This window comes from Danio rerio, chromosome 8, assembly GCF_052040795.2.
Source record: "Danio rerio strain M-AB ecotype USA chromosome 8, GRCz13ab, whole genome shotgun sequence".
In the NCBI taxonomy this organism is placed as follows: Eukaryota; Metazoa; Chordata; class Actinopteri; order Cypriniformes; family Danionidae; genus Danio; species Danio rerio.
The window spans coordinates 3,326,115-3,348,303 of record NC_141028.1 but is presented as its reverse complement, the minus strand read 5'-3'; the positions used below and the strand labels follow the sequence as shown (position 1 = coordinate 3,348,303).

The 22,189-nt window shown below is 37.6% G+C and overlaps 1 protein-coding gene and 1 long non-coding RNA gene across 6 annotated transcripts in view; one reads left to right on the top strand and one right to left on the bottom strand.

The window, feature by feature from the left end:
- Positions 1 to 21,890, top strand: part of cltcl1 (clathrin, heavy chain-like 1) — a 112,507-nt gene extending 90,617 nt beyond the window's left edge. Inside the window, exons 26-33 of one of the 5 annotated variants that reach the window (XM_087264072.2) lie at positions 1,903 to 2,052; positions 4,379 to 4,510; positions 5,294 to 5,404; positions 5,530 to 5,700; positions 7,371 to 7,592; positions 12,242 to 12,268; positions 17,882 to 17,957; positions 19,502 to 21,890. In XM_087264072.2, coding sequence (XP_087120198.1) covers positions 1,903 to 2,052; positions 4,379 to 4,510; positions 5,294 to 5,404; positions 5,530 to 5,700; positions 7,371 to 7,592; positions 12,242 to 12,268; positions 17,882 to 17,957; positions 19,502 to 19,608 — 996 coding nt within the window. In that variant the 3' untranslated portion in view covers positions 19,609 to 21,890. Of the gene's footprint in view, positions 1 to 1,902; positions 2,053 to 2,192; positions 3,574 to 4,378; positions 4,511 to 5,293; positions 5,405 to 5,529; positions 5,701 to 7,370; positions 7,593 to 12,241; positions 12,269 to 17,881; positions 17,958 to 19,501 lie in introns of those variants that run through there. The other 4 variants (XM_087264073.2, XR_015497382.2, XR_015497381.2 and 1 more) reach the window with 4 other exon arrangements.
- The window catches only part of LOC147842502 (uncharacterized), a 97,180-nt gene that overhangs the window by 61,875 nt on the left and 13,116 nt on the right, over positions 1 to 22,189 (bottom strand). The window lies entirely within an intron of this gene.

Sequence of the window (22,189 nt, the reverse complement as noted above, 5' to 3'; positions counted from 1 at the left end):
AAAATTTTCAAGAACTCAACAATACACTCTGAGCAAATTGACTTCCCTTTCGTTATGTTGGGGGCTGTTTTTGCCCTATTGACTTTCATTATAATCACATGTTTTGATTGCAAAGCCATGACAGCATATAATCATGCATTCTCGATTGTTGCTGGTTTATTTTGTTGGGAAGAGGTAAAATTGGTAATTTCTACTGTTGATCAGTTGCAGTGCAAAAAATTGACCGAACTACCTACATTTGTGCTCATACACTTACCGGACTTTGCTGACTGCTCATCCATGATGCAAATCTCCCATTCCACCACATCCCAAAGGTGCTCTATTGGATTGAGCTCTGGTGACTGTTGAGGCCATTTGAGTACAGTGAACTCATTGTCATGTTCAAGAAACCAGTCTGAGATGATTCACGCTTTATGACATGGTGTGTTATCCTGCTGGAAGCAGCCATCAGAAGATGCAGACACTGTGCTCATAAAGGCATGGACATGGTCAGCAACAATACTCAGGTAGGCTGTGGTGTTGACACGATGCTCAATTGGTACTAATGGACCCAAAGTGTGTCAAGAAAATCTCCGCCACACCATTACACCACCACCAGCCTGAACCATTGAAACAAGGCAGGATGAATCCATGCTTTCATGTTGTTGAGGACAAATTCTGAGCCGTCCATCTGAATGTGTCAGCAGAAATGGAGACTCATCAGAGCAGTCAACGTTTCTCCAATCTTCTATTGTCCAGTTTTGGTGAGCCTGTGTGAATTGTAGCCTTAGTTTCCTGTTCTTAGCTGACAGGAGCGGCACCCGGTGTGGTCTTCTGCTGCTGTAGCCGATCTACCTCAAGGTTGGACGTGTTGTGTGTTCAGAGATGCTCTTCTGCAGACCTCGGTTGTAACGAGTGCTTATTTGAGTTACTGTTGCCTTTCTATCAGCTGGAACCAATCTGGCCATTCTCCTCTGACCTCTGGCATGAACAAGGCATTTGCGCCCACAGAACTGCCACTCACTGGAAATTTCCTCTTGTTCTGACCATTCTCTATAAACACTAGAGATGGCTATGCGTGAAAATCCCAGTAGATCAGCAGTTTCTGAAATACTCAGACCAGCCCGTCATGCCACGTTCAAAGTCTCTTAAACCCCCTTTCTTCCCCATTCTTCCCCCAACTGCAGCAGATCGTCTTGACCATGTCTACATGCCTAAATGCATTGAGTTGCTGCCATGTGATTGGCTGATTAGAAACTTGCGTTAATGAGCAATTGGACAGGTGTACTTAATAAAGTGTCCGGTAAGCCTCTCAGCTCTAATAACATAGTAAACATAGTAAATGTATTTCTGCACACACACTATAATCAGCTCTTTTACTTCACTGAAAGACTATAATAAAAAAAATAAAAACATTTTGCACAGGCCTGCTTAAAGTGTTAACAGTGCCAACTAATGATCGACAGTAAAAAATACACGTTACCTCTTCCCAACATGGTAAACCAGCAGCAATCAAGAATGCATAATTATATGCGGTCATGGCTTTGCAATCAAAAAATGTGTTTATAATGGAAGTCAATGGGGCAAAAACATCCACCAGCAAAGCAAAAGGGGAGTCAATTTAAACAATACACAAGGGTTAAGTTTCAAAACTGAAATATTACATATTTAATGTGATTATTTATTTATTTATTACTTATTAAAAAATTTATTTAATATTAACCTGCATAATATTTAATGTCAAGATGGTGATGAGCACACATGCAGTTGAAGACAATATTGTTTGTGAAATTTTTATTCTCTTTCAAATGTTTCCCAATTGCTGTTTCTGTTGGTCACACTTTATTTTAATGGACAATCCATGCCATTAACCATGTTGTGTTAATGCTGTTGTGTTTGTTATGCTGTGCTGTGATTGGTCAGGTGTTGCGGGCAGCAGAACAGGCTCATCTGTGGGCGGAGCTTGTGTTCCTGTATGATAAATATGAGGAATATGATAATGCCATCCTGACCATGATGAATCACCCCACAGACGCCTGGAGAGACGCAACTTTTAAAGAGCTCATCGGCAAGGTACACACACACACACACACACACACACACACACACACACACACACACTGCAGAATGTATGTTATGTCCTCTTTCTCTAACCCTGTTGTCTTCAGCCATATCTTATTCAGTAATCGAATCAGTGACCTTCTTGCTGTGAGGCAACAGTGCTAACCACTGAACCACTGTGTCGCCCTATATGCAAATTACATATACTCATATTTTGATTTCACAAATATTGTGATTTTCATATGTTATGTCATATATGCAACATGCATTTCAAAATAATGCAAAATGAATAAAAAAGAAGCTATTAAATATCATCCCCACTTGCAAAGAAACGCATGCATACAATAGACGCATTTCCACTGTCGGGCCAGTGTGAGGCAGGGCTTATATCGAGCCAGGCCGGGCCAATCGCCCGGGAGATTGAGCAGTGAGGCTGAAATCATGTCGCGTTTCCACTGTCGGGCTAGTAGCTCGCATCGCATCACACAAACCCCGCCCCCAGAACGTCCCCTGAATCAAACATCACACAGCCCGCCCACTTCAGCGTGAATCAGGCAGATAAAGCACACCATCACATCATCACCAAACCATTCAAATAAAAACAACCGAAACAAACAAATGACACGCTACTGTACAGCATTACATTGTATGTCTATACGCACAGACCTGTGTGTTTCATTCATCATATTCATTTACTCTCCGACCGACTGTTTGCATTGAAATCGAGTGGTCTCACCACTAACGGAGGGACCCAGCGCAGTGAGCGCACCATGCATAATATAAAACCACAGAAATTCTCTGTTAATAAAGACAGAAAAATGAAAAGAAATAAGAAAATCATCAATCAAGAAAACATCCTGGTTTAGATAGACGCTGTCAAACATTCAGCCCAAATACTCCGGAGAGTCCTGAAACATATTAATATTTCCTTATCGGCTGTATGACACTTAATAGGTAACTTAATAGGTCCTCTTTATTTAAGGGTGTTTGGATGATATCTTAAGTAAAGAAAAGTGTTACGTATTTCAGCACATAAGAGCAAGTAATAAAATATAGGCTATATTTCGTTGCGCTCATTCACTAATAAAGCTCTTCATGTATTTAAGAAAAAAATATGTAGCCTAGCATACAGAAAAAAGGTTGCCTAGTTTCTGCTTTCACTCACCCAAAAAATGCTCTGTTTGCATGATTTGATTAATATCATCGTATCCAAATACTTAATAAATATTATTTCAAACCTTCTCCGGTGTTTATGGTTTTTAGAAAATATCTAAAATCATTCTTTGTAAAATGAAAGTTTAAAACAGTTTAATTCATGTATTGTATATACCCACACTGTTATAGCTTTTGTTTGTTTTATATTGGTTTATTCATTTAATGTGATTTAATTATATCCAATATTTGTAATTCGTTCAATTATTTCAGTATAACTTAGGCTATTTTATCAGGATATGACACTATTGTTTTGAGCCTACAAAAGTGGACACGAAATTTGTAAAGTTTCATGTCTTTCTGTTTATATTGTGTATTATCACCAAAATAAATAACAAAAAGAAAAAAAGCCGTGCGGCATCAACAGAGCGGTGAAAGGAGTGCACTTTTACTCACTCACATTCACATACAGGCATCTAAATGTGCACAAACACACCTTTTAAACTTGACAAAATCTCTCGAAAACCTTTACTGTCTATTGTGTCTTTAATATGGTGTAAAGATTATTATGCGTCATTGAAACATCAAGGAGGACGCAGCAAAAAAAAGTCACTTATAAATGAAAACTTTATTATTTTATGCAGCAGCCGTACATTTAAAAGGGAAACATAAGAGCGATCATACGCAAAAACACCCCGAGTCTATAAGGCTAGAAGTTTTCTTTCCCTTATTTATTGTTTTGTTTGGTGCATGTACTCATGTACTGTACGATCGGAAAACCGTGTCCGTACTCCGCTTCTCCTTTCACTCCGCCCCGAAGTCCCATCTAGCCCTCTTTGGCCCAAGGTATTCGGCGGGCAAAAAAAGGCCGGCCGCTGGCCCCAAGTAAGCCCCGTTTTGGCCCGATTAGGCCCCGGAAGTGACGGTGAAAACACAACTGGCCTTGGCTCACCCTGGCTCACTTGCTTTAGGCACGATAGTGGAAATGCGGCTATTGAATGACCGATAATGTATTGATAAGTGTCTGCCAGAAGCATTATATTTCATTTAAATATCCACTTTGTCACTGATGTTTTTTCCTAAAGAACTAAATTGTCATGGTTTGAGATGTTGAGATTACTGTTATTATTGAGTATTGCTGTTGTGATTCAGGCTGTTTTTCTTGTGTTGTTTTTGTGTGCTGAAGGTGGCGAATGTGGAGCTGTATTATAAATCTCTGCAGTTTTATTTGGACTATAAGCCGCTGCTGCTCAATGATCTGCTCTCTGTTCTCGCTCCTCGACTGGATCACACCAGAACCGTCAGCTTCTTCAGCAGGGTACCTGAGCACTGATACAAAACACACTCATATTTTAGTGTTTTTAATTTAATACTGTTTATTAATTTATGTGCATTTGTCATTTTTCATATATGAGAACATCAGATTCTTTCAATTAGTTTTTATTATTTATAATATAATTTATTTTATTTTATTATGAATTTTATTATATTAGTTTATTTTAAATATATATATTTAATTTTTTTATTGTACTTAATTTTTTTTCTTTTTATTTTACAAACAATAAATAACCTTATTGAAATTAAATTAAATTCTTACTTAATTTTTTTTATTTTATTTTAATTAATTTAATTTTTATTTAATTTTTATTTATCTTGTTTTTTTTCTTTATTTTCTTTTCTTTTATAAATTTCTTTTAGTTTTATTTTAATTTATCTTATTTTATTTTATTTTTTACTTAATTTATTTGTTTTACTTTATTTTATTTTTGTTTTATTTTATTTTAATTATATTTTTAATAATTTTTCTTTTAATTTTCTTTTATTTTCTTTTATTTTCAGCATGGAACTGTGATTAAAAATACAATTGGGACTTTTTATATTGCAGTTCTGTCTTTTTGTCTTTGTTTCTTATTATATAATTATGAGGTAAACTGATGAGTGAAAAAAGATGTATTATCATTTTATAAGAATATAAAATGCTGAATTTCAATTAAAATAAGACAGATTTTATTTTTGCTTGTTGTTTGTACAAGATTTTTATTTCAGCTGTAGAAATAGGCTGCCAGTGTTTGGCTTTGTTTTATTGTGTTTGTGTTTGCAGGTGAATCAGTTGCGGCTGGTTAAACCGTATCTCAGATCAGTGCAGAGTCACAACAACAGAGCTGTGAATGAAGCACTCAACAACCTGCTGACGGAGGAGGAGGACTATCAGGTGAAACACACACACACACACACACACACACACACACACACACACACACACACACACACACACTCATATACACACACTCATATACACACACACACGCTTCATAATCTGCTCGTCCTCTTCCTCAGGGTCTGCGCTCCTCCATTGATGTGTTTGATAACTTTGACTCCATCTCTCTGGCTCAGCGTCTGGAGACTCATGAGCTGCTGGAGTTCAGACGTATCGCTGCTCATCTGTATAAGAGTAACCAGCGCTGGACTCACAGCATCCAGATCTGCAAGAAAGACAAACTCTACAAGGTACACACTGACTCCACAACACACACACACACGATGCAGAGCTCTACACATTTATTTATTTGCAGTAAACAGAACTTGCACAACATTAACAAAAGTAAGTGTTCCATCCATCCATCCATCCGCCCACCCATTCATCCATCCACCTGTTCATCCATCCGCCCATCCATTCTTCTATCCGCATATCCACTCTTCCATCCGCCCACCCATCTATTGATTTATTCTGCCCATCGATTCTTCCATCTGCCCACCCTTCCATCCATCTATCCTTCCACCCATTCATTCTTTCATTCCCTCATCCATCCATCCCTCTGCCCATCCATCCATTCCGCCCATCCATTCTTCCATCCTCCTTTCCAGTCTTCCATCTGCCCATCCATACAGCCGCCCATCCATTCTTCCATCCGCCCATCCATTTTTCCATCCATCCATTCTTCCATCCGCCCATTCATTCTTACATCCATCCATTCTTCCATCCGCCCATCCATTCTTACATCCATCCATTCTTCCATCCGCCCATCCATTCTTACATTCATCCATTCTTCCATCCGCCCATTCATTCTTACATCCATCCATTCTTCCATCCGCCCATCCATTCTTACATCCATCCATTCTTCCATCCGCCCATCCATTCTTACATCCATCCATTCTTCCATCCGCCCATCCATTCTTACATTCATCCATTCTTCCATCCGCCCATTCATTCTTACATCCATCCATTCTTCCATCCGCCCATCCATTCTTACATTCATCCATTCTTCCATCCGCCCATCCATTCTTACATCCATCCATTCTTCCATCCGCCCATCCATTCTTACATCCATCCATTCTTCCATCCGCCCATCCATTCTTACATCCATCCATTCTTCCATCCGCCCATCCATTCTTACATCCATCCATTCTTCCATCCGCCCATCCATTCTTACATTCATCCATTCTTCCATCCGCCCATCCTTCCATCGATTTATTCTACCCATCGATTCTTTCATCCGCCCACCCATTTATCCATCCACCCATCCATTCTTACATCCGCCCATTTATCCATCCATCCATCTGCTCATCCATCCTCCATCTGCCCATCCATCCTTCCATGTGCCCAACCATCCATTCTGTCCATCCTTCCATCCACCCATCTTTCTATCCACCCATTTATCCATCCATCCATTCCACCAATCCATCCATCTATCCTCCCATCTGCCCATCCTTCCATCCACAGACTTCAACAGAGTGTTCTTGAAGTCTTCTTGGCTGTGTTTTGGATCATTGTCTTGCTGAAATGTCCACCCTGGTTTCATCTTCATCCTCCTGCTAATGTAGATGTTGGACTGAAGCAGCTGATCTTCATTTACACTGAGGAAGGGCAGAGGGTTGCTGAACAACTGAGAGATTTCAGCTGCTGTCTGGGCCTTCACTGCAGAACTATACCACCCTTTCTTCATGTGTTTAACACTTTTACCCTGCGTCATTTCACTTTATTACACAGAACTTCATTTATAAACTAATTTAATTAGGTTTTTTCTTTGGTTGTTACCAACATCTAGGAAAAAATTTTCAAGTCCACGGCACCTTTAGAAAAATGTTTTCTGAGAAAAATGCTGACTTGTTCAATACTTATTTTACCTGCTCTGTCTGTCTGTCTGTCAATTTTTTATAAATTATTCTGTGTGTGTCAGGATGCGATGCAGTTTGCGTCAGAGTCTCAGGACGCGGCGGTGGCTCTGGATCTGCTGCGCTGGTTTGTTTCAGAAGGGAAGCGCGAGTGTTTCGCCGCGTGTCTCTTCAGCTCATATGACCTGCTGCCGCCGGACGTGGTGCTGGAGCTCAGCTGGACACACACACTGATGGACTGCGCCATGCCCTACTTCATCCAGGTCATGAGGGAGTACATCAGCAAGGTGAGCAGGAAAACACACACACACACACACTCACAAATACACATATAGACATGCATACATACATGCAGACACACACACACACACAAACACACACATAGACATGCATACATTCATGCAGACACACACACACACACACCCACAAACACACACATAGACATGCATACGTACATGTAGACACACACACACCCACAAACACACACATAGACATGCATACGTACATGTAGACACACACACACCCACAAACACACACATAGACATGCATACGTACATGCAGACACACACACACAAACACACACATAGACATGCATACGTAAATGTAGACACACACACACCCACAAACACACACATAGACAGGCATACGTACATGCAGACACACACACACACAAACACAAACACACACATAGACATGCATACATACATGCAGGCACACACACACACACACACACAAACACACACATAGACATGCATACGTACATGCAGACACACACACACAAACACAAACACACACATAGACATGCATACGTACATGCAGACACACACACACACAAACACAAACACACACATAGACATGCATACATACATGCAGACACACACACACACACACAAAAACACACACATAGACATGCATACATACATGCAGACACACACACACACACACACATTCAGACATAAGCAAAAGAATATCAGCACCATTGTGAGCGCACACATACACACAGACACACATATAAACAGACTGACATAAGCACACACACAGAAACACACATTCACACCCGCACAGACATAAGCACACACACACATACATAGACTAACATAAGCACACAGACATACACAAACACAGAGAAACACACGCACAGACATAAGCACACACACATACACAGACTGACATAAGCACACACAAACACACAAAAACACACGCAAAGACATAACTACACACACATACACAGACTGACATAAGCACACACAAAAACACACGCAAAGACATAACTACACACACATACACAGACTGACATAAGCACGCAAACACACACAAACACACATACACAGACTGACATAAGCACACAAACACACATACAGAAGCACACACAAAAACACGCACAGACATAAGTACACACACATACACGCACAGACATAAGCACACACAAAAACACACGCACAGACATAAGTACACACACATACACAGACTGACATAGGCACAAACAAACACACACAAACACACGCACAGACATAAGTACACACACATACACAGACTGACATAAGCACACACAAACACACAAAAACACACGCACAGACATAAGCACACACACATACACAGACTGACATAAGCACACACAAACACACAAAAACACACGCACAGACATAACTACACACACATACACAGACTGACATAAGCACACAAACACACATACAGAAGCACACACAAAAACACGCACAGACATAAGTACACACACATACACGAACAGACATAAGCACACACAAAAACACACGCACAGACATAAGTACACACACATACACAGACTGACATAAGCACAAACAAACACACACAAACACACGCACAGACATAAGTACACACACATACACAGACTGACATAACCACACACAAACACACAAACACACAAAAACACACGCACAGACATAAGCACACACACATACACAGACTGACATAAGCACACAAACACACAAAAACACACGCAAAGACATAACTACACACACATACACAGACTGACATAAGCACACAAACACACATACAGAAGCACACACAAAAACACGCACAGACATAAGTACACACACATACACGAACAGACATAAGCACACACAAAAACACACGCACAGACATAAGTACACACACATACACAGACTGACATAAGCACAAACAAACACACACAAACACACGCACAGACATAAGTACACACACATACACAGACTGACATAGGCACAAACAAACACACACAAACACACGCACAGACATAAGTACACACACATACACAGACTGACATAAGCACAAACAAACACACACAAACACACGCACAGACATAAGTACACACACATACACAGACTGACATAAGCACACAAACACACGCACAGACATAAGTACACACATACACATACATACACTGACTGGCATAAGCACACAGACACACACAAACACATATTTACACATGCACAGACAAGCAGACAGACGTGTACACACAAACATAAAGCCACAGACACACACATACAAAAACACACAGCCACACACAGACAATGACAAAGTTTTATTTCACACACAGACATAAGCACAAACACACACACACACACTCACACACATAAGCACACAGACAGACACACATGCACAAACGCGCACACATAATCATATATATATATATATTCTCTGTGGTAGGGTTCCACACAATTCATTCATGTTGTCCCAACCCAAATCCATTAAGTTAACTTCTTTTGTTTTTACAAATTTGACAAATTTGAACATAAAACAATCAAGAAAACAAAAACAACGCCAAGACGCCAAGAAGTTGTTTAAGCTCATTTAAAATAAGTAGTTAATTTGAGTCTATATCAGATTCCAAAGTGTTTTAGTGTCATAATTATTGCTCTGATTGTAGAAATGAGCGTCCTCTGAATAAGATATACAGATGAAGTCAGAATTATCCACCCTCCTGTCAATTTCTTTGTCAAATATTTCCCAAATGATGTTGAAAAGATTCAGGAATTGTTCACAGTATTTCCCATAGTGTTTTTTCCTCTTGAGAAAGTCTTATTTGTTTTATTTCTGCTAGAGTAAAAGCAGTTTCGAGCCCTTTTGAGGTCAATATTATTAGTCCCCTCAGTGGCGCAAAAAGGGGGTATGCAGTATATGCAGTGCATAGGGGTGCCACACATGGGGGGGGGGCGCCATTGTGCCAAAACTATTTTTGAAATTATCCATATTAAAAGTTTCAAATAATGTATATATTTTTTGTTTAAAAAATGTATTTAGCATTTTATACGCGTATAATATTGTATTTTATTAAATTAAAAAAATCATTTTACCCCTCACCCCATTTTTATACCACATGTTATTATGAATTTATTATGTATCATATTGATTCATCAGGCCTTTTGGTAACTTCTTAGCTCAAAACTATTTTAATTTTAGCTACAAACAAAGTTATAACATTTCAATTAAATAGAACATTTCACACTGTTTGTTTCTGTTTTTTTACACTAAACATTTGACAGTATTTTTTATTTCACTTTTAGCAGTTTCAGTCAATTGTTCTTGCAAAGACAGACCTTCTGCCTCAGTCTGAATGTGAGAAGTAATTGCAATGTTCTTTTGCCCTTTAGGACTCCCATGTCTATCATTTTGTTTTGACAAATGTACTACAAAAAGTCCAAAAGCAAGGCTAGTCAAGGTGCTATAATCATTTAGTAAGTGAAAATTAAATTAAGAAGAAATTTGGGCTGGTATGAGATGCATTTCTTTGTGACTTAACATGCTTAATGTATTTATACCTTTTACTATACTTCAAACTATTTCAGTTGTGTTCAGAACTGCGAAACTGTTTTTTTTAAGCATATTGATATCTTTATGAAAAAATATCTTTAATTTATTGATGGAAATATTTTCCACATTTTATCACTTGCCTGTTATAAAATATAGTTGGATTGAAGGGGGGGCGCGCAAAAGTTGAAGCCGCATACCCATCAGTAAATGTGCAGTTGCGCCCCTGAGCCCCCTTAAGCAATATTAGTTTTGGATTGTCTACAGATTGTTAGACATTAGTCATTAAAATTATTATGTTTAGAAATGAGTTGAAAAATATACAAAGGAGGGCTAATAATTCTGACTTCAACTGTATATACGATGAAAACTATCAAGGTCTGAATCTTGCTAGAACAAAGCACTGTATCTTTTATTTGTACAGAATTATAGTATTACTGTATTTATCAATGTTTGTGATTGGTTTATTATATTCTATGCAGATGCTCTCGCTAAAATCATCACAATGTTTCTAAAGTTATGTATTCTTTCCAAATATTCATTCCATCTGCTGAAATTATACTCCGTATCGCTATATATATTAATATAATATAATAATATAATAATAAATATTAATATTTTTAATATTTCCCAAATGGTGTTTAACAGATTCAGGAAATTTTCACAGTATGTCTGATAATATTTTTTCTTCTAGAGAAAGTCTTATTTTTTTTATTTCAGCTAGCAGTTTTTAATTTTTTCAACACCATTTTAAGGTCAAAATTATTTGCCCCTTTAAGTTTTTTTTTTTTCAATCTTCTACCAAACAAACCATCATTATACAATATCTTGCCTTATTACCCTAACCTGCCTAGTTACCCTAAATAATCTCGTTAAGCCTTTAAATGTCACTTTAAGCTGTATAGAAGTGTCTTGAAGAATATCTAGTCAGATATTATTTACTGTCATCATGGCAAAGAGAAAATAAATCAGTTATTAGAGATGACTTATTAAAACTATTATGATTAGAAATGTGTTAAATAAAAATCTTTTCTCCGTTAAACAGAAATTGGGGGAAAATAAACAGGGGGGAGAATAATTCTGAATTCAACTGTATACAGTTAAAGCGTCCTCATATAGTTTATACTCTGCAGTTTAATCAGTGTGCGTGTAATGCTCTTCTCGTCTGCAGGTGGATGCTTTAGCAGGACAGGTGAAGGTCTCTGTCTCTCTCTTTATATTACCTGTCTGCTAGATACTAGCGCATGTAGAACAGACACTGTATAACTGGTGCATCAGTAGTTTGCTTTATTACCCACACTGCCCTGCCCTTTAGCTGTGGTAAGCCTGTGTGTGTGTGTTTTAATTTTTAAAGAAATACAGTACTTACAACTTTTTTACATTAACATCAAAGGATCAAATCAATAGAGAATAAAACAACACAAAGATTAAATACCAGAATGCAAATGGATATTGAGATTTCATTAATATATCTTTTGCGCATGCAAACTTTGGGAAAATATCTCATGAAAAACATTACAGGGGATATATACACTCACCGGTCACTTCATTAGGTACACCGAATAAAGCACGTTCAACTGCTTGTTAACGCAAATTTCTAATCAGCCAAGGCATGTAGACATGATCAAGACGATCTCCTGCAGTTCAAAGCGAGCATCAGAATGGGGAAGAAAGGGGATTTAAGTGACTTTGAACGTGGCATGGTTGTTGGCGCCAGGCGGGCTGCTCTGAGTATTTCAGAAACTGCTGATCTACTGGGATTTTCACGCACAACCATCTTTAGAGTTTACAGACAATGGTCAGCAGTAGAGGAAATATCCAGTGAGCGGCAGTTCTGTGGCTAAACTGAGGCTACAATTCACACAGGCTCACCAAAACTGGACAATAGAAGATTGGAGAAATGTTGCCTGCTCTGATGAGTCTCCATTTCTGCTGACACATTCAGATGCTCGGCTCAGAATTTGGTTCAACAACATGAAAGCATGGATCCATCTTGCCTTGTATCAGCAATTCAGGCTGGTGGTGGTGTAATGGTGTGGGGGAGACACACTTGACACACTTTGGGTCCATTAGTACCAATTGAGCATCATGTCAACAACACAGCCTACCTGAGTATTGCTGCTGACCATGTCCATCCCTTTATGAGCACAGTGTCTGCATCTTCTGATGGCTACTTCCAGCAGGATAACGCACCATGTCATAAAGCGTGAATCATCTCAGACTGGTTTTTTGAACATGACAATGAGTTCACTGTACTCAAATGGCCTCCACAGTCACCAGAGCTCAATCCAATAGAGCCCCTTTGAGATATTGTGGAACGGGAGATTGGCATCATGGATGTGCAGCCGACAAATCTGCAGAAACTGCGTGATGCTATCATGTCAATATGGAGCAAAATCTCTAAGGAATATTTCCAGCACCTTGTTGAGAATGGCCAGACTGGTTCCAGCTGATAGAAAGGCAACAGTAACTCAAATAAGCACTCGTTGAAACCGAGGTCTGCAGAAGAGCATCTCTGAACACACAACACGTCCAACCTTGAGGCGGATGGGCTACAGCAGCAGAAGAGCACACCGGGTGCCGCTCCTGTCAGCTAAGAACAGGAAACTGAGGCTACAATTCACACAGGCTCACCAAAACTGACAATAGATGATTGGAGAAACTCTGCCTGCTCTGAGTCTCCATTTCTTCTGCCACATACGGATAGTCGGGTCAAAATTTGGCGCCAACAACATGAAAGCATGAATCCATCCTGCCTTGTTTCAATGGTTCAGGCTGGTGGTGGTGGTGTAATGGTGTGGGGGAGATTTTCTTGGCACTCTTTGGGTCCATTAGTACCAATTGAGCATCATGTCAACGTCACAGCCTACCTGAGTATTGTTGCTTACCATGTCCATCCCTTTATAAGCACAGTGTCTCCATCTTCTGATGGCTGCTTCCAGCAGGATAACACACCATGTCAAAGCATGAATCATCTCAGACTGGTTTCTTGAACATGACAATGAGTTCACTGTACTCAAATGGCCTCCACAGTCACCAGAGCTCAATCCAATAGAGCACCTTTGGGATGTGGTGGAACGGTAGATTGGCATCATGGATGTGCAGCCGACAAATCTGCAGCAATAGTGTGATGCTATCATGTCAATATAAGGCAAAATCTCTGAGGAATATTTCCAGCACCTTGTTAAATCTTTTCCATGAATGATTAAGGCAGTTCTAAAGGGTCCAACCCGGAACTAATAAGGCGTACCTAATAAAGTGGCCGGTAAGTGTAAATTACCAGAAATTCACATAAGAAAATGATTCCAAAATCGCATAAAACCTTATAATTCAATTTTAAAGAAATTATGTTTTTGTGAGATATGAGGACACAAATGTGTATAATGACTCTGGTATGACACAGATGGTGAATTATGAGGACATTGCTGATGTTTTTGTTTCTCAAAAGGCTTATAAATCATACAGAGTTAGATTTTTTAGGAATTAAAACTGCAGTTTCTTGTGAAGGTTGGGGTTACGGTTGCGGGAGGGCTACAGAAACATGCATTTCATTGTAATTAGTTGTATTTTGTTTACATATGCAAGTCTTGATTGTGTGTAATGGTTCATTTATAAAGCACTTTGGTCAACATTTATTGTTTTTAAATGTGCTGTAGACCATTTTAATGTGGTCATCATATCATCCATTAACATTTCTTGCTTATAAAACTATTTCGTAACTAACAAGAGGCAATTCCATCATAACTTGATGTTGAAACTGCTGTAACATTATTTACCAATAAGTGGCTCTTTAGGATTCTCGGAAGCTATAGAAATTAAAAATTGTAAAACAGGGAATACGTTTTTGTTTACATCTCTCAACATGTGCTATAAATGTACGATCACAACTTTCAGGAAATCAGTCGGGCAATAAATTGACTTTGGTTTCATTTCAATTAAAGATGTTTACTGAATTCTCATGCGGTATAACAATAAATACCAGTCAAAAAACTGTGTTGCCCTGGCTGTCTTTCCCTTTTATATCTCATAATATAACTTAAAACAGTCTAATAAAGGCGGAGAAAACCATCACAAACAAAGGGGTAGGGGTGAAATCAGCAAATGTACACAACTTAACACATTAACATATGTAAACCGTACATGTATTTCAGCACTACTAATATACATATTAAATTAAATTACGGCTCCTACATTATAAATAAAACAAACAATAGAGCTTGTACAGTATAAAAAAAATGGAAACTAATGTAATGTCCTCACAATTGACTGAAACTTCACTTGACACAATTGACAAAATAAATGCATGTGTGTGTTATTTAAATGTTAAATGTTTCTCATGACTGATGCATCAAATCCTCCTCATACAGTTTGAACCATAATTATGTACGGCTGTTACTACAACCTTCTCCACAGAGTGTGCAGTGCATGAGTCTGACCTGCAGGAGTCAGCAGAGTCTCATTATTTTGAATATTAATTACTTTTTTCAGTTTTAAGTATTAAGTGTTAAGAGTTTTCTTTTTTACATGAAAGGGTTACAGCAATCTGTATGATATGCATTAAATAATAATAATAATAATAATAATAATAATAGAGTAATAATACATTTTATTTATAAAGCACTTTACATTTGAAATAAAATCAAAATGCCACTAAAGAAGCATAAAGAAAGAAGGAAAAAAAGACTCCGATTTACGCATAAATACTAAAAAAAACTTCATTAACTCTTGTTTAAAAGTATTTTGTAGCTGTAGTTTTTCACTAATGACAATTCAGTTTTCTTGGTCCGTTTGGTCCAAATAAAAAAGAAGAAATGTACACATTTAATTCAGTTTGTTTGGAAGTGGAGCGAGACGCATTTTGTTTCAGTCTGCTCGTTTAGTTCATGTGCCTGTGTTCACACTTATTTAAATGAACCGCACTTATTTAACAAAGCAGTCACACCTCGTTTTATCTGATCCTGCCTCATTTTATATGACACCTCAGTTCATTTCAATCAAACCAAGCCTGCCAAGTGTGAACACACTCTATTGACCTCTAATAACCCTGCAGAAAGCTGACAAACACTGCAAAAACTCAATAATGTGGTGCTTTAGTCTCACTGTAGGACATTTAGAGATGCCAAGTATTAACATTTCACATTCTAATGATCACTATATGTATTGGACATGTTGCAGTGTAGATTTGTAGGGTTTTATGTTGTTTTATCTCTGTAACTCTTTACAGTTCTTTGTCTCAAAGCAGCTTTACAGAAAATGATGCATTCTTGTATTAAGTAGTTTTGAATGGGAGTTTTTTTGTCAGGCAGCATAAGCATTATAGCATGTGTGGTTATTAGCATTTGCATGGCGTGATGATGATGATGCTGTAGTAAACTATGGGATTATATTTGTGGCAACAAAAAATACTTACTATTAATGAAATCTGCAAAAATGTATTTGGTTTTCGAGGGTTTTATTTTCACAAATCATATAATTTCTGAACAGTTGTTGTTTTTGTCATTTATAGAGTGATTTTCCTATTTTGCAATTGTGTATTGGTTATTAATTCTGTAATTAAAGACACAACTGACAGAATGGAAAAATAGCTGAATGGAGCACATACTAACTTGCATATCATTCAGTCACTAGATGTCGCCAAACACACACAAAAAACAGTGGCATAAAGTACTGGGATTAATTAGTGTTATTCAGCGGTTGTTATCTCAGAATAACATACCTTGGAATGACACAACCGACCAATCGGAGTCAAGAATTCCAGTCAGTTGTGTAATAATTAAGGAACAAAGGCGGTTTGAGGAACTGAGCAGCTTAATTATGCAAAAACAACCACCTGGATGTACTTTATCCTGCTTTTTACATAGAAACCTGCCACAAAACTCAAAAAAATTACACACTAAACATTGTTCTGAGACTTAATAAGTTAATTATTCTTTGATTAAAGGCAAAACTGACATAAATGAAACCGGCTGAATGGGGCATACACTAACCTACATATTATTGAGACACTAGATAGCGCCAAACACAAAAAAAACAGCAGCGTAAAGTACTTGGATTAATCAGTGTTATTCAGCGGTTGTTATCTCAGGATAACATACCTTGGAATATTACAACCGACCAATCAGAGTCAGTATTCCAGATAATTTGTGTAATAAGTAAGAAATATTACTTATATTTCTATTATATATTTTTATATTTCTTTATTATTTTTAATATTGAGCCAGACATGTGCTTATATAAGACTGAAGGGCTTTATTCTCCGAAAACAACCACCCAGATGTACTCTATCTTGATTTTCACACAGATAATTAAAATGAAAACACTAACCTGGATATTATTCAGTCATGAGATGGCACCAAACACAAAAACAGTAGTGAAAGTACTTGGATTATTCATCATTATTCACTGGTTGTTATCTCGGAATAACATATCTTGAAATGTCCGACTGACCAATCAGAATCAAGCATTCCAGTCAGTCGTGTAATAATAAGTAAGAGTGAAAGTCATTTAAAATATTCTTTGATCTATAAAAAATACTTGGATTATTCAGCAGTTGTTATCTTGGAATAACATACCTTGAAATGTCCGACCGACCAATTAGAATCAAGTATTCCAGACCATCGTGTAATAAATCAAGATGCGCTCATTTTTAGTCACAAATATATCTCCATAGTAAACAGCCGTCAGAAGAAGACGTGGCTGTTTATATGAGTGTGTGGAGGGCATGACAGCGGCTGAATAAACGGCGTTTGGATGAAGGATGACACTTTGACAGTGATGTTTCCTGCACTGTTGACTTGTGTGTCTTTTCCAGGTGGATAAACTGCAGGAGGCTGAAAGCCAGAGAGCGTCTGAAGAGCAGAGTCCTGAAGCCTCATCCATAGTCTACGGTACGTCACCATCAGTCTGTCTGGAGTGTTTAAAGTCCCCATAAAAAAATAGCATCAGATATATGGAGTTGAAGTCAAATGTATTTGTGTAAATGTGTTTCTTTTTGAAATATTTTCCAAATTATATTCAACAGAGCAAGGAATTTTTCACAGTATTTCTATGGGATCAAATTCCCGCCTAAAGTATCAATGTCGCGGATAGAAAAAAAATGTGCATCAAATCATTGACACTGCGTGTAAAATTAATACACACAAAAGTGAGAACTAAACGCGGAATAAGAGACAAAGAGGTCGTGTACCAAAACATAATGAGTGTAAATATAAAAATGAAGACTGTATAGACTCTTGTGTGTATAATGTTTTGTTTTGTTTTTAGTTGCATTTCGTTGCGTGCTTTAAAAGCTGATTCTCTGACTCGTGCGTCTCCTGCAGTCTCTTTAATCTGTAATAGTGAGTGGACAGAAAGCTTTCTGAAGTGTTTGAGATGCAGAATCTCTCACAGATCATTGTCCACTTTAAAGGTGAACTGCTCATTAATATGAATGTGTGTGTGTGTGTGTGTGTGTGTGTGTGTGTGTGTTTATTTGTCTGTTTGTTTGTTTGTGTTAACTTTTGTTTGTGTGTGTGTGTGTGTGTGTGTGTGTGTGTGTGTGTGTGTGTATGTGTGTGTGCGCGTGTTCATTTGTGTGTTCGTGTATGCATGTTTATTTGTTTGTGCTTGTGTGAGTGTGTGCTGTGTGTTTGTGGGCTGGTGTATTTTTGTGTGCACGTGTTTGTGTGTGTGTGTGTGTGTGTGTGTGTGTCTGTGCGTCTGTGTCTGTGTGTTTGTGTGTATTTTTGTGTGTGTTTGTGTGTGTATGCGTGTATTTTTGTGTGTGTCTATGTGTTTGTGTGTATTTTTGTGTGTGTCTGTGTGTGTTTGTGTGTGTATGCGTGTATTTTTGTGTGTCTCTGTGTGTTTTTGTGTGTGTATGCGTGTATTTTTGTGTGTGTGTGTGTTTGTGTGTGTATGCGTGTATTTTTGTTTATGTTTTTGTTTGTTTGTGTGTGTGTGTGTATGTGTGTGTGTGTATGTGTATGTGTGTGTGTTTTTGTTTGTGTTTGTGTAAACGTGTATTTTTGTGTGTGTTTGTTTGTATGCGTGTTTTTGTGTATGCATGTTTGTTTGTGTGTGTATTTTTGTGTGCATGTGTTTTTTTGTGTATGTTTGTCTGTTTGTGTGTGTGTCTGCTGTGTATGTGGTTGTGTGTGTGTGTGTGTTTATTTGTCTTTCTGTCTGTTTGTTTGTTTGTTTGTATGCCTGTGGGAATGTGTGTGTGTGTGTGTGTGTCTGTCTTTCCATTTGTGTATGTTTGTTTGTCTGTTTGTGTGTGTGTGTGTATGTTTGTTTGCATGTGTGTATGTGTATTTGTGCTTGTGTATGTGTGTATTTGTGTTTCTGTTTGTGTGTGCTTGTTTGCATGTGTGTCTCTGTGCATTTGTGTTTGTGTGTCTGTAAATGTGTGCGCGCATGCGTGTGTGTGTCTGTGAATGTGTGTGTGCAGGTCAGCAGCTGACGTTGAGCAGCAGTCATCCTCCCGTCTCTCCTCAGCCCAGTTTTCCAGCATACGGCTTCACTCCCCCAGTTTACGGCTTCAACCTGCAGCCCTGAGTCCGGCCTGCGCATCCGTCACTCCTGCTGGGAAATATGTGCCTGTGCTGCATTCAGGAAGCATGAAAACTCTCTGCAAACACACACACAAGCGGCACGAAACACTCACAACACACACACACACCACATGCTACTTGTTAACTTACAGCTGAACACAATATTATTCACCCTCCTGTGATATGTTCATTCTGCATCTCATTATTGATATTGGGCGACACGGTGGTACAGTAAGAAGCACAATCACCTCACAGCAAGAAGGTCGCTGGTTCGAGTCCCGGCTGGGTCACTTGGCGTTTCTGTGTGGAGTTTGCATGTTCTACCCGTGTTGGTGTGGGTTTCCTCTGGGTGCTCCGGTTTCCCCCACAGTCCAAACACATGCGCTATAGGGGAACTGATTAACTAAATTGGCCGTTGTGTGTGTGTGTGTGTGTGTGTGTGTGTGTGTGTGTGTGTGTGTGTGTGTGTGTGTGTGTGTGTGTGAGAGAGAATGAGTGTGTATGGGTGTTTCCCATAACTGGGTTGCAGTTGGACGGGCATCTGCTGTGTAAAACTTATGCTGCATAAGTTGGCGGTTCATGCCGCTGTGGGGATCCCAGATTAATAAAGGGGCTAAGCCGAAAAGAAAATGAATAAATGAATACATGATTCATGAAAAAAAAGAATTGTTCCACGTTTGATTTTTCATTTTATTTTATTTTTTGGTTTGTTTTATTTTTAGTTTTTATATTTAATTTTAATAATGATAAATAATTACATTTTCATGATTCATTGCCAAATTTGTCCCGCTTACTATTTAATAAATTTAATTTTTGTTTGTTTTACCAACGATAAATAATTATTGATTATTACATGATTCATTACAAAATTTGTCCCGCTTACTATTTAATTTTTTTTTCATTTTATTTTATTAAATTATTTTATTTTGTTTTTTTATTTTATTAATTATAAATAATGTTTTCATGAGACATTTAAAAATTGTTCCACTTAATATTTTTTCTTTTATTTTTCTTTATTTTTTTATTATTTTATTTTATTTAGCTTTATTTTATTTTACTAGATTTTTTATTTTGTTTTACCAACGATAAATGATTACCAATTAATACATGATTCATTACAAAATTTCTCCCACTTACTATTTTATTTTACTTTATTTGTTTTATTTTATATTTTTTTACCAATGATAAATAACAAATTATTAATTAGTACATGATTCTTTACATATTTTGTTCCTCTTACTGCTTTATTATTTTATTTTTTATTATGTTAATATTTTGTTTTACCAATGATAAATAGTTATCAATTAATACGTGATTTATTACATACATGATTAATTTGTCCTGCTATTTATTTTATTTTGATTTATTTTGTGTTATTTTTATTTTGTTTTACCAACGATAAATAAGTATTGACCAATACACAATTCATTACAAAATATGTCCAGTTACTGTTTTGTATCTTTTCTCATTTTATTTTATTAACAGTAAATATTGATTAATATATGATTCATTGTAAAATTTCCCCCACTTATTTTTAAATTCTATTTTATTTTATTATAACCAACAATAAAGACGCCGTTATTATTATTATTATTTTTTCTTAATTTAAACAAGCGAATATAAATTATTTAAAAAGCATAACGTGTATATATAGTTAATACAGTTTAGTCCTGCATTTTACCCCTTTATCCAGCCAAACTAAAAGTAGTAAGACTTTCTCCAGAAGATAATAGGAAACACTCTGCACAATGTCCTTGCTCCCTTAAACATCTCTCAGGACATATTTGAAATAGAATTACAATTTCACAGGAGGGCGAATAATGTTATGGTCAGCCATATATCATCATTATTTCAGTTTGATCAGAAGCATTGCACTGATGATGGACACTAAACCATACTAAACTCATGTAGTGTGCACACTAGTGAGGGCGAACGGTACGATTTCGTCACCGTCCCACTTTTATTTGTTTAATTCTGCAGTATTAGCTTTGTTTACATTTCAAGCGCTACAAAATGTGAGCGTCTGTTTATTTAATAATATCTCATGTTTACTTGGTCAGTGTAGCGGTTAATTGCGCATGATTATTAATGCTTTCTCTCGGGCTGTGGATGCGTGTTCCTGCAAGCCATATGCACTGTCTATAGTGTAATGATGTAGTTAAAAGAGACCTTAATTTTTTTAGGAAAACAGTATGCAAAATATGAATAAAAATACACAAAAACATTGTTGCGGGTTTTTATGGCGACTCGTTAGACTGAATGATGAGAATAAAGTTTACATGTTCAGTTCTGGCCTTTCTGTGCACTCTTTCACCGTCATCCTGCGGGACACTCTGAAACATGCTGGGTTGTTTAACCCAGGGTGGCACGATAGTTCAGTGGTTAGCACTGAGGCTTCACAGCAAAAAGGTCACTGGTTTGAGTCCTGGCTGGGTCAGTTGGCGTTTCTGTGTGGAGTTTGCATGTTCCCCCCACGTTCGCATGGGTTTCCTCCGGGTGCTCTGGTTTGCCCAACAGTCCAAAGACATGTGGTTCAGGTGAATTGGGTAGGCTAAATTGTCCGTAGTGTATGAGTGTGGAAGGGC